The sequence below is a fragment of the Podarcis pityusensis genome, assembly GCF_964106645.2.
Source record: "Podarcis pityusensis genome assembly, chromosome: 12".
Classification (NCBI taxonomy): domain Eukaryota; kingdom Metazoa; phylum Chordata; class Lepidosauria; order Squamata; family Lacertidae; genus Podarcis; species Podarcis pityusensis.
The window spans coordinates 28,013,830-28,027,974 of NC_138037.1; the positions used below are offsets into that span (position 1 = coordinate 28,013,830).

Here is a 14,145-nt window from a genome sequence, read left to right on the forward strand (position 1 = left end):
TCGAACCACCGACCTTCTGATCAGCAAGTCCTAGGCTGTGTGGTTTAACCCACAGTGCCACTCGCGCCCCTAGAGTAATATAGAGTAATATTGAGTAATATAGAGTAAGTGGTGGTGGTAATAATAATAATAATAATAATAATAATAATAATAATAATAGATTGAATACAATTTTATAATTCTAAAGAAGAAAATTTCCTTTCTTATGAACAGAATATGGCGGCCTTGGCCTGGACTTCTCATACAGTATTGCAGTGGCTGAAGAACTGGGAAATATTCGCTGTGGAGGGGTTCCCATGGCGATTGGAGTACAAGCTGACATGGCGACACCTGCCCTTGCAAGGTAGATTTCCCAAGAAAACTCATTGGCTCTTTCTCTTGACTTTAAAGGGTTTGTTCTTCAGGGGGGCAGTGAGGTTTTTAAAAAAAGCAGAAAGAGAGCTACAGCTTTCAATCTAGCTCTGCATAATGAAGGAAGGCAAAAATGGAAGATTTTAAATGTGACATATGTTTCACCCAAGACATAAAATACCACAAAGGAACAAGAGTAGCTCACACAGATTTTAATGAAAAGCTATATTCTTGTTGAAGGATTTGTTTAAATGCTTCATTTGGTTGTTTCAATTATTGTGAATCGCCCTGGGATCAATTAACAACAGGCAATATAGGAAATCCCACAAATAAATAAATAGGGTAACTATTAACTCGCCTAGTATGTGTACATACTACCACAATTCAGCAAAGGTCTGAAATAAATGGTAAGGTCCTGATTTAATTTGTTTGCTACTAATTTCAAGAAAGCTGCTATTATTTTGGTGCAAAGGCAAAATGAGGTTATAGCAAGAGGTTTTTTTCTACTTTCTTTTTTTAAATCAATATTTATTTATTTGAATTAAAAAATGTCAAAACGCAATGACATTTACTACAGACACAAAACGAGAAAATAAAAAAGAAAGAATATAAGAAGAGAGCAAAAGAGAAAGAAAAAACCCCATAATACTATACATTTCATATATGTAAATGCCATATCTTTTTTGTGAGTTTGTAAATATGCAAGAGGTTTTTTTCCAGATAGTTTGTGTGATGCTCATAAGCACATATTTCAACACTAAATAAAATAGATGCGCTAACCCCAAAACATTATTGTTATCATCAACTTCATTACCACCTTGACATCCAATTTGGTCTCTAGCCGCAGTGCATAGCTTGGGAGTGGGAAAATGCCTTCCTATCCATCTTGTGGTGTAACCGTAGCTAAGGAGGCTGTTGACTCTTAGTACCTGGATAACAGATCAGCATCTCACTGTCAAGTTTCCCCACATGTGTTCACAATGTCAAGCCGGCTCACCGCCTGACTGATGGCCCCTCCAGCTGCCTCTGTGAACATTGTATGGGGCAAGGTGTGCACTCTGCCCCAATTTCCCATCTGTAATATGGGAACTGCCATATGACCTACTTAGCAGTTGTTTTGAAGGCAAATGCTGTGAAGATCAAAGACCACTCTGCAAATTACCTGAAGGAAAGGTAACAGAGAAAAATCCATTAGTAGAAATGGTTCTGTACACCTGAGCCTGCTCACCAGCACCCACCTCTTCGGCAGGTCGATAATCGCTCTAGTTTATCAAAGCTGCTGGTTATCTTGTTTGGAAATTCAGGAAATAGAAGCCATGTTACAAGGTTTTTTTCCACTGCAGTACCATTACTACTGCTGATGAGACGAGCCTCAAGGTAAAAAAATAAAAAAGTAAATAAACTCTCAGCAGGTAATATTGCCACCCAACTCGATAGAGACAAGAACAAGATTGGACAGTTAATTTGCAAGAAGATGGATGGAAGTAATTCGGGATGAGAGAATCATAGGACCATCAACAATTTAACATGTAGACACCAGAGATGAAAATACTATGAAAGAAAATCTCAAAGGGATTTTTATCACCTGTCTTAGAAACTTGTGTATGTAGACGCTGTTGAAAAGTTCTCTCTGTCCACACCATTCATAATTTTTATGCCTGTGATGTCTCCAACACCATTGCTCAGTTTCCCCCTAAACTAATAAGTCAAAAATGTTGGTTGCTCCAGCCACGGGATCATTTTGGTTGCCCTTTTGTGCAGCTTTTCCAGCAAAACAGTATCCTTCTGAAATAGAACAGCTTTCACCTGACAGCTCAAACCTACCGGAGATGGTGCCTGCTTGATTTCTAATGGAAGGGAGTTCCATGGAGTTGGGCCCACAACACTCAAGGCATGGCTCCTTGTTGACACAAGTCATGCTTCTGGACTACAGAAGACCAACTAATAATGTTCTCCCAAATGATCGCAGTAATTTACTTGGGACATATGGGGTAAGGTGGTCATTAAAAGCACCACAGACCAAATCTTCTAGAGCAAAGCTAAAGGTAGCCTGACATACAGCGTGTTGTCATAATCCAGACTTGAGGTTACCAATGCATGGGCTACATCAGTGGCCGCAGCTGAAGCGGATCAATGGCATCCCTAGCCTCTGAGACAACCTGTTTATGCTTTCTTGGTGGGACAGAGATTGCCTTCTGTTGTGTTGTCAACTATCAAGGAAGCCTGTGGATTCAGATTTAAGCACATGTAGGCTCATTATCATTAATTACTGTTGGCCTTGCACACAATCATCTTAAGGCAGTGTACAATTAAAACAGCAAATGGTATTACAAAACAACAACCAGCTGATACATTTAAAACAAAACTAAAACAATACAGGATAGAGACCTGTGGCAGAGACCCATTCACCCACCTGGGAAAGCCTGTTGGGACGAGAAATGTCTTCAGCTGCTTCCAGAAAGTGGAGATAATGGGTGCCTGTCATATTTTGACAGAAACGTTATTCTACAGTACAGGGGCAGTCATACTGAAAGTCCTGCTCTGAGTTACTGGAGCACAGGCTTCTGAGATTTGTGACACTTGCCAAAGAAGCTTTCCTGCAGACCATGGGGTTTAAGGTAGTGTCTCAAGTCACCTGGTCCTGAGCTGTAGATTTTAGTACCAACACCTTGGACTTGACCCAGTAGCAAAGCGGCAGCCAGTGAATATCCTGCAATCAATACGTTATATGCTGGTGGTAATTTGTCCCCACAAGCAACCTAGCTTCCATATTCTGCACCACCTGTAGCCTCAGGACCAACCCCAAGGGCGGTCCCACAAAAAGTCCTTTGTGGTAATCCAACTGTGTGGTTAAAGTTGAATTTGGAATTGGTCAGGTCCAGGTGTAAAATGCATTTTGCTTGTCTTCCCACCTCTACTCCTTTCTGAATTAACACCCCTGTTCTTGAATTTATCCAGACAAGTTAGAAATGTGAACATTCTTTGTTCGATATGAAGGCTCCCCCCAGAGAGATCTTTCCAAATAGCATTTTCTTTTTCCTTTTAAACATGTGTGGTATAAACCCCCTGGCAACGTGCGGGTTGCCATAATTTCACATATCGATTGCTTCCTCCCAAACTCTGGCCCATTTATTGTACTGCTGAGGATAAAAATGGCAGCTTGATGCAATAAGACTGTGGAAAGAATTCCCCAGAATAGGCTTTTATTATATTTAATTCTTCCCTGTGGTTTTTAAACAAATCAATAAATAGCCGACACATGGCTTCATCCCCCCCTCCCCCAGTGTTTTGGCTTACGTTTGCTGTGTTTTTTCAACACCATGTGGCAATGACAGCCTCTGGGATACTAATCATATCCATTTACAAGCTACACAAATGTCTCATGGAAATGGCAAGAATATGCTGCACTAAAAGAGATGGGGGGGAGGCAGGGAAGGGACACTTTGGTTGAGAACTGAATACAACAGGCACATCCAACTTCCAAGAGACTGTGATCAACTCCCTCTATAAATAAACTGGCAGTGATATACCTATTGGATTGACCACAGTTAGTTGCTGAGTTTTTTTGGGGGTGGGGAATGACCAGAGTTGATGAGCTTATTTGGGGAGGAATAACCAGAGTTGTTGAGCTTTTTTCACCAAAAGTTCGACCATGATCGACCACAGACACCCCGCGATCAACCGGTAGGTAGATTGCGATCGACCTGTTGGACATGCCTGGAATACAAGAATCTTTGCAGCAGAAATTGCAGGCACTGTTGGCAGAATAGCAACATGAGAAATTCTGATTATATTGGGAGTCCTGCATAATAAACCCTAAACCACTTACCCTGATACTTCTTTTCCAAAGGAATTGCAGGAGCTCAAATGGACTGCTTAGCCTTCCCTCTAATAACAAACTCCAGGGGCAACAGAAGTGCAGCCCATAGCAGGTCTCCAACAAAAGGGTGGCATCACCATGCTTAAGGGAATACTGAGGTTTGAGAAAGTAATTTTTGAATAAAACTTCTAAAACAGGAGTGGAGAGTCTGCAGCCCACAAGCCAGCTTTGGCCTGTCACAGGTCCCAGCTTGGCCCACAAGGTTGTTTTCCCCCAACCATGGCCACTTTCCCCATACCTGATGGCAGACGGAGATGCGGCTGAATCAGCTGCTTATCAGAGTTCACTGCAGGGAACTTGATCACACAGGCAATCCTTGCAGAAAGTCATCACTCATCCTTCAAAACTCACACTTCTCCAGATATTGCAATGCATTTCTTCAACTAGGTAACACATACATGTGTGAAGATTCATATACTGTACACGCATTTATTTGTGAACAACATACAAAAAAATAAAAATGTTACATTGAGAAAATTTGCTTAGCAAAAACATGTATAGAGCAAAAATTGGTTCCAGAAATGTGTCTTATTAGGAGACTTTTTCATGAGGTCTGTTTCATTTATTATTATTATTATTATTATTATTATTATTATTGAAAACTGATGTGGAGAACCAAACTTAAGAATGGAAAAACAAGAAACGGAGAGAAACAGAAATGGATATATTCAGCCCTCACTAAGCATGTGACTCTCAAGACTGACTCTTTTCAGTATTGCTGCTGCTCAGTCTTGGGTTATCAGCTGTTCGATGCCCTTCTGTGCAGATCCGCTGCGCCACTCGTGTGTGCCAAGTGCCACACTCATCCTGGAAGACCTGCCATCTCCTTTGAAGTGGGTCATTTGACGTGGCGCTTAGAAAGACGCGAGCGTAGGGTGGTTTAATGAAATGTGGAATGTGAAAGAACTCACCTGCAGCTGTTCCTACTTGGAGCTACAATTTCCCCCCCACTGATGGTATGTCATAAAGTGTCAGTCCTAATTAGAAACTTTCCTCACTCTAGATTTAATTAATTCAGTTGCACGACGCTCCGCATGGCTCCTTTTCCTCCCCTGTGGGATGCGAAAGAAGAAAGAGTACCATCTCGTCTCCCTGCCTCCCTCCTTCATATTAAGAGAAGGGAACAAATGCCCCCCCTCCAGTTAAATCCGAATGAAGTGCAGGCATTTAAGACATGTTTTTGTTCAGTGCAGCAAGACTCCCATCTGCCAGAAAGCATATTGATTGCTCTTTAAGGGGAACTTGGGAAGCATTTTCCTGGGGTACACAGGCATCTGCGTGGAAGAAGTGAGTGTGGTAAATGTAACAGTGTTCGGATGCCCTTATAAATCTCTTCTTTGTAACTCCATTCAACAGAATTGTATTCACATTTTGTTCCAGAGTTGAAACATCAGTTCCGCTCATGGATTGCTTGAATGTAGGGCAGGAGCAGGGCTGTGTCAAAGTCTGCACATTTATGCAATTATCTTTATTTGTCTGAGCAATTTATAATAAATCTCTAAGCGGTTTACAAAAACACAATACAGAAAAATCAGTTAAATCTATAAAATCAAACTTTAGTTAAAATGCTTGCTTGCAAAAAAAGAAGTCCTCAGTAGACACCAGAGGTTCAGGAAGGAGGGAAGCCTCTTGTCCCCCAACTGGAAGGGCATTGTGTAAAATTGAGCCCACAATACTAAACACACAGCTCCTGTTGTGTTCAAACTGTGCATCCAAGCGCCGGGGGAGAGGCCTCTTAACAGTGACTCCCCCAAAGAACTCAGTGATTAGGCAGGGATATATGGGATTAGCTGGCTGTTGAGGTATCCTGGACTCAAATTGTTAAGGGCCTTGTAAATTAATACATGAACGTAGAAGCATTGAGTATGGTCATTGGCAAAGGAACCCCTTTGTGTGAGCAGGTGCTTCTGTATAAGGCAGCTTCCTATGTCCCTATATGTTTGGAGTTTTGTATGTTTGGCTGCTTGCCAGGGACTGCAAAGGGAGGGTATTGCAAAAACACAGGGCATTTGTCAATTGCCCCAGCAAGCCACCAGTCCATTTGGATTGGTTCTCATTCCTTAGAAGAAGCCGCCTCTTAGTGCCCTTGCCTTATTGCTTGATAGCCACATTGTAAATCTTATTTTTCTGTGGTTTCTTTTTGCTTCTCCCCTTCTGCAGACATACAGGTTATTTTCATGGCTTCTGTCTCTTTTGAATATGTATTTTGAAAAGACATAAATGAAAGTATTGCTCTCCCGTTCAAAGAAAAAAATGGGGGGGGGGAGGAAGGACTATTGTAATGCCACTTGCATTCAGAAATATTCAGAATTGTAGCAAACAATGTTCTGAATATTTCACATTGCAGATTTGGATCTGAAGAGCTGAAGAGAGAATTCCTTGCCCCAAGTATAGCTGGAGATGTTGTGGCTTGCTTAGGAGTCAGTGAACCTGGTGCAGGCTCAGATGTTGCAAGTAAGTAAATAGACGATGCTTAGGATTTTTATAAGACGTGTAAGCTGGTGTTCATTTCATCATGTTTTTGGATCTTGTCCTCCAAGTTCCTCAGGGTGACACACACACAATCCCTCTGCCCCGCACAGACAACACAGAAACTTTAATTTTGCGAGATGGTGATTGGCCCAAGATCACCCAGTAAACTGTGTTTACATTCTCAGTTTCACAAATGTGCAGGAGATTAAGCTGCTAGTTGCTATGCTATAGGGCATGGACGAGTAACCTTTTCTGTCACATTCTCTCCAAGGCAGTCTGTCAAGGGCTGCATGCCACTGATAGGTGGAGCCATACTTAAAGTGGGAGGGACCACTGCTTTCCCCTCCCTCTTCCTCCATGTCTAGCGGCTGCAGTGGGGAGAGCAGATCACTCTTGCCAGAGCTGCGACTTACCAGCTTGCAGAGGGCTATTGAAATTACACAAAATTGGGTCCCTGGGTATGGAAAGGATTTTCTGCAAGTGGGCTTCCTGAGCTCGTGGCGACAAGGGTTCCTCATCAGGGTTGTGGATCATAATCTTACAGCATTTGGGACATTTCGTGCTGTTACGAAAAAGCTTTGCAGAATGGGCTCTTGCGGGGGGAAAGGGCCTAGTGTTTTGTATGATATTGCAATGCAAATGGCAACATGTGGGGCTGCCCCTGAGGTTGGTTCAGAAACTGCAGCTAGTGAAGAATGCTCAACTCAGCTCACTAGGGCAGACTATAACCATCGTGTTACACCACTGCTGAAATAATTGCACTGACTGCCAGTTAGCTACTAGGCTAAGTTCCAGTATGCTGGTGCTGTTGCACAAAGCCCTGTGCAGCCTGAAAAGATTTTTTAGACCTCTTATTTCTGGAACAGGTACACCTAACAACTTATTTACTTTTGAATAGGCATCAAGACGAAGGCTGTAAGAAAAGGAGACGACTATATTATAAATGGTGGCAAAATGTGGATTACATCTGGTTGTCAGGCAGATTGGATGTGCTTGCTGGCAAACACTAGTGACGGACCACCTCACAGAAACAAATCTCTTCTGTGTCTGCCGATGAAGCTACCTGGTAATAAAAAGGGTGTCTTTGTGAGTGTCTGTGAAGGCGCATGCGGCCACCAACTTGCTGAAGCTAAGCAGGTCCGGGTCTGGCCTGTGCCTGGATGGGTGACTGCCTGGGAACTGCAAGTCTGCTGCCTTCAGTTCCATGATGCAACAAAGGCAGGATGCAAATGTAATAAATTATATGGGGAAATGGCAGTAGTACCAAAAATTGGAGGGCTGGAACATCTTCTGCTCTGACCTCCCTAACCTGTCCTTCCATCCTCAAATGAAAACAGTGTTGCCTGGAAATGAGATACTCTCTTAAAGTAATCAATCACATTTGAGAGAGGCTAAATGATATGTCATGGTTTGAAAGTCGCGGGGGGAAAGAATGAGAAATGGGAACGAAAGTAAAGTAAATATTTTATGCATAGTCTCTACCCCTTCCCTCACCCCAAGCAGCGGAAATTTAAAACCATCTTTCTCTTAGAAATGTGTTTGATGTGGAAACTTGTAACCTATTGTAGGAATAGATAAGGAACCCACAGATTTCTATTTTCTTTTAAAAAAAAATACTTGTAAAAACACGGCTTGAAACATCCAAACACACTGAACAATAGTGCTATCAATCTAGTATGTCTTGGAGAACGGTCACCAAAGCTACAGCCAGGAGATAGATAGATAGTTAGATATATTTCTTTGCTGTATAAACTGTTTTTGTTGCTTAACTTCATTAGGTAACCTGGAAACCTGATGGCCAGAAGCCCAACTTTCCACCCATGAATTTAAAACAGTTCATGAAATAGGCTTTACTGCCTTACCTTTTCCCTTTCTGCAACCCCCTCACCTCCCTTCCTACAAATCTGCTCCTGGGAACTGGAGGCGGCTTGGGAGTGACGTGGGATATGGTGGTGGTCGGGGCTTCAGGTGAAACGGCTGTTTGTAGAAATTGCTTCCCCCCGACACTTTACAGTCGACAAAGGAGCAATTTGGGGTCCAAACCAATGAAAACCCAGAGCCGCCATCATCTTTCTTTACAAAATATGGTTGAAGCTGGGGTCAGTTTAATATGTCCAAAGACATATACAGTGGTACCTCAGGTTACAGACACTTCAGGTTACAGACGCTTCAGGTTACAGACTCCGCAAACCCAGAAATAGTGCCTCGGGTTAAGAACTTTGCTTCAGGTTGAGAACAGAAATCGTGCGGCGGCAGCGTGGCGGCAGCTGGAGGCCCCATTAGCTAAAGTGGTGTTTCAGGTTAAGAACAGTTTCAGGTTAAGAATGGACCTCCGGAATGAATTAAGTTCTTAACCCAAGGGTACCACTGTATGTAGAGTTGAGATTGGCAATGACAATTGAAAAGCACACAGAGCTGAAACTTCCTTCTTCAGCTCTGCGTAGTTTTCATGGGAGAAAGAGACAACCACTCTCAGCATCTCATGATGCTGTGAGGCAGCGAGGGGGATCTCAGAGACTTTGTGGACAACTGGTGAAGGCCTCCAGGTCAACTTAAGGATAAGCAGATAGTTGTGGCCGATTTCGATAGGAACAGACCATCGTAGGGTTTCCTGCATCAGAGTCAGTATGTTTTCTGGATGGGAAAATTACTGTTCTCCCCCCAGATAAGACTGGAATCTCCATTGTCGGCACTGCCCACAATCTCAGATGAAAATATTTCCATTTATTATTAAAGGACTTTTGTTCCATTAACTGCTCCTTTTCCGTTAAAAGAACAAACCAACAAACTTCTCACGCATCTTCAGGGCTGATCCCTCCCCTCTTCTGCATTGGAGAAGGACAGGTGGAATCCGCAACGAAATGTTGCAGCATGCAGTGCCTCTGTTCAGGGTTCCATTAACGCTACCACCATCCCACAATGGTCTGTCAGCATTCTGTGACCATTGAGCACCCCCAGTTCTCATTAGGCTGGCTTTGGAGTTTTCTCCTTCCTCCTTAGTGCCCCCCCCCCCCGCCCTCAATATTTTTTGCACTTCTGTAAACCTTGGGTTCCACCCCACCCTTCAAACCTGCTAATATCTTCCCTTGCGTGTGGGTGGTGCTGTTTTGGCTACATAAATAAACAGCACCCACTGCCTGAACATGCAAATGGAAGGAATGATAATACCGTGACTGAGATCAATTAAAATTTATGTGAACTGAGTTTATGGACTTCACCAAAATTTAGTCTGGTCATAACAGAGCTAAACTTGCAGCCCATTTGTTTTTTCTTTTAAAAGTGACCAGTAATCCTGAATGATTTCTTCTTTGTTTTGTTCCTAACCAGGGTGAAATACCTCTCTTAGGTTTTTGAACCTCACTGAATCCAGCTGCTTTGATTATCATTCTGTGGACTTTTGTTTCCTTTAGAATTACAAATGTGCGTGCAGTTCTAACCAAGCGGCCTTAGAAACATAACAAATTAGGACTTTGCTACGCAGCCAAGATTCAGAAACTTATTTGAATTTGGAATCTGGAGGATGTTTTCAGTCATGCTTTCGTTTTTCCATGCGTCACTGTGAACTCCACTCTGCTAATGGGCTTAATTACACACGCAAGATTGAAACATTAAGTGGAAGAGCCCTAGAGGCTCATGGGATTAAATAGGGAGGGGGAAACCATGTACACTGCCTCCAGCTCCATGGGGGAACCCCGGGAGGCTGTTAGCAGCAGGAGTGAATGATGCTGAGCTAGGCAGACCAATGGCTTGACTTGGTTTAAGGCAGCTAGCTTCCATGTAGTCCGACACATAGCTGCTTATCCCTGCCATGCCAACACATGGTTAAAAAGAGAAGAAAGCCCAGGATGATTCCGCAGCCTTGTTTTGCTGACTGTCTCGGGTCATGTGACCTTGAAGAAAATAGCATTTATCTATTTCATTCTGACCTCCACCCAGCAAAGAGAACAAAGATGAAATTTCCCCTTCTCTCAACCCACTCCTTCCCATTTTCTCCAAATGCTTTTCTTTTCTTTTTAAAAAGCTCACTTATCCTGGAATGACCTGAGGTTAATTGTTGCGGGTGTTTTGCTCTCAGAACCATATTCTGGATGGGAATGGAGGGTACATTCTCAAGGGTTTAGATACTTGAATGACGCTCTGAGAGACAGAACAAATTTCATACTAATTCTCTGTAATTTTTTTTACATGTTTTGTTTCCTTTATTAATCAAGATTCTAACGTTTTACCATAATAAGCAACCTGGACAGTTTTGACATTTTTCACTTTAAAATTCAGCTTACTCTCATTAGGAAGCTGTTCCTGTTTTCAGGATTATGAAAAGCAAGACCTTTTTTAAATCTTGAGAACTCTGATTTGCTGATTAACAACAGCACCACCGCTTTTACAGATGAGGTAGAAATGGAAATATTTACCTTATCTTGGGGTTTTTTAAATACACACACACTTCCATGTGTTCTTAAATTTTAAAATCTTATGTGTTTAAAAAGGAAGACTCTTGGTTATACCTTTTAAAAAGAAAATACCACGGTACGTTTGGGACTAATTGTTTCCTGTCACTTTTTCCACAAACCCTTATTTTTAGGTGTTCACATTGCTAAGAAAATTGACAAGATGGGCATGCGGTCATCCGACACGGCACAAATCTTTTTTGAAGATGTCAGAGTTCCCAGAAAATACCTCATTGGGGAGGAAGGAATGGGCTTTACATACCAGATGTTGCAATTCCAAGAGGAGCGAATGTGGGGAGTAGCCAGCAGTAAGTCCTCTGGGCAGTGATAAAGCCTGTCCCTTACATAACAACTTACAAAATGCATTTTAGTGGTAGATCACAGCCATATCTTGATGGGCATTTTGAAAGCCCTTATTTTTGCTGAACACCAAATACTTTGGTATGCGCTGGCAAAGTCAGTTTTTTCCTCCCTTCTGCATCCTTGACATTCTGTTTGCAGAAAAATACATAAATGAAAGTTCAACAAGCAGGAGTCCACAAATGGAACAAAAAGTTCCATTTCTGACTCAGTAAGAGGCAGCTCCCTATGTTCTTATAAGTTAGCGGTTGTAAATTTTCCAGAGGGCCTTTCAGAACTCAGCTGTACATGCTTATTATGAAAAGGTCCTCCTAGAAAATGTGTAGAATTTTCTTGCACTTAATCTTACCCTCTGCTTCGCTCAGCACCCAAAATAATATGAAATTAACATTTTTTTCTTTCCTTAACTAGGATTTTTAGTGCATTTGTTATAACCCATATAGCACTGCCATCTGCTTCACAATGCTGTTACGATGGATTAAAAAAGCAAAACCCAAACTCCCTGTTGGAAATGCCATTTTCTTAATTTTATTATAGAGATCACTTTCATATGTTCTTATAATAAGTGCAACAAATTAATGTTTGAATTCTGCTTCTGCAGTACTTATGGGAAACAAAGTATTATTGGGTTGCTGCCAACCAGCTTCTACTCAGAGCAGATCTATTGAAATTAATAGACCTACTTTAGCCATGCCAATTAATTTCAGTGGGCCTGTTCTGACTATGCCCAGCTTTGCATACAACCCATTTTATTGATTCATAAAGGTAAAGGTACCCCTGCCCGTACGGGCCAGTCGTGTCTGACTCTGGGGTTGCGCGCCCATCTCGCTTAAGAGGCCGGGGGCCAGCGCTGTCCGGAGACACTTCCGGGTCACGTGGCCAGCGTGACGAAGCTGCTCTGGCGAGCCAGCACCAGCGCAGCACACGGAAACGCAGTTTACCTTCCTGCTATAAAGCGGTCCCTATTTATCTACTTGCACTTAGGGGTGCTTTCGAACTGCTAGGTGGGCAGGAGCTGGGACCGAACGACGGGAGCTCACCCCGCCGCGGGGATTCGAACCGCCGACCATACGATCGGCAAGTCCTAGGCGCTGAGGTTTTTACCCACAGCGCCACCCGCGTCCCCTATTGATTCATATATACTGCCTAATGTCAAGGTAGCATTCAAGAGGTTTGTAAAACATGAAAACCAATTACACAACATTGTTTAAATACAAAACAATTAGAAATACACCAGGCTGTTAAAACAGCATGGCAGTTAAAGCAGGAGACTTTCATGAAGAGACCAAGGGAATGCCTGCATTCCAATCTCTGCTAATTCCCCCTTGTTTTATTTATACTGTATTCCACCTTTCTTCCAAAGCACCCAAGGCAGTTTGCAAATTGAAATAAACCTATGGTTTGAAATACAGATTAACACTTGTAAAAGGTGTGAAATACAGATTAACACTTGTAAAAGGCTTGCCGATCAGGTGGTCGGTGGTTTGAATCCCCGCAATGGAGTGAACTCCCATTGCTCTGTCCCAGCTTCTGCCAACCTAGCAGTTCGAAAGAATGCCAGTTCAAGTAGATAAATAGGTACCGCTCCAGCGGGAAGGTAAACAGTGTTTCCATGCGCTTTGCTTTCCATCACAGTGTTCCGTTGTGCCAGAAGCGGTTTAGTCATGCTGGCCACATGACCCAGAAAGCTGTCTGTGGACAAATGCCGGCTCCCTTGGCCTGAAAGCGAGATGAGTGCCACAGCCCCATAGTCGCCTTTGACTGGACTTAACCGCCCAGGGGTCCTTTACCTTTTACCACTTGTGCAACTCCTTCCCCACAGAGGTGCGTCTGGCACCTTCCTTATACAGCTTCCAGCAAATGCTGAATATACATACCTCTTTATCCTGGCTTATGAAACTTGAGTTGCATATTTTTAGGACACACTTTCTTTTTATTTTCAGGTAGGTAGACGTGTTGGTCTGACGCAGTCAAAATAAACAAAAAAAATTGTCCAGTAGCACCTTAGAGACCATCTGAAGAAGTGTGCATACCCAGAACAAACTTAGTTGGTCTCTAAGGTGCTACTGGACAATGTTTTTTATTTATTTTGACCTATTTATGTTGTTTTAAACCATTTTTAATACTCATGCAGTCATAGAATTGTAGAGTTGAAAAGGGATCCTCAGGGTCATCTAGTCCAACAATGCAGGAATCTCAACACAAAGCCCCCCCACCCAATTTGAAACCATACCAGACCCTGCTTAGCTCTTCAAATGTGCCAGCAATTGTACTGCTGCACCGCTAGGAGGACTACTGTGTTATAACATTGTAACCCACCCTGGGATGTTGAGAGCAAACAGCAGGTAATTAAAAATAATAATTCTATCGGGGCACACAGGTCTTAAATATTTTATTCATTTTGAAAATTTATAAACCATTTGATAAAAAATAAAATTATCCAAGCGGTATACAAGTGCAGTTATATACAGAACAGTACCTCAGTAGAGCATGAGACTTAATCTCATGGTCATGGGTTCAAGTGCCGCACTGGGCAAGAGATTTCTGTGTTGCAGGGGGGTTGGACTCCATGACCCTCGTGGTCCCTTCCAATTCTACTATTCTATGATTAACATGACAAAAATATACAAACCA

General features: G+C 42.5%; 1 protein-coding gene across 1 annotated transcript in view; it reads left to right on the forward strand.

Moving 5' to 3' along the window:
• LOC308459890 (putative acyl-CoA dehydrogenase 6) overlaps nucleotides 1-14,145 on the forward strand; it is a 50,567-nt gene that overhangs the window by 29,684 nt on the left and 6,738 nt on the right. The window contains exons 3-6 of the mRNA XM_080975657.1: nucleotides 214-343; nucleotides 6,579-6,685; nucleotides 7,602-7,769; nucleotides 11,286-11,459. Coding sequence (XP_080831783.1) covers nucleotides 214-343; nucleotides 6,579-6,685; nucleotides 7,602-7,769; nucleotides 11,286-11,459 — 579 coding nt within the window. The remainder of the gene's footprint in view (nucleotides 1-213; nucleotides 344-6,578; nucleotides 6,686-7,601; nucleotides 7,770-11,285; nucleotides 11,460-14,145) is intronic.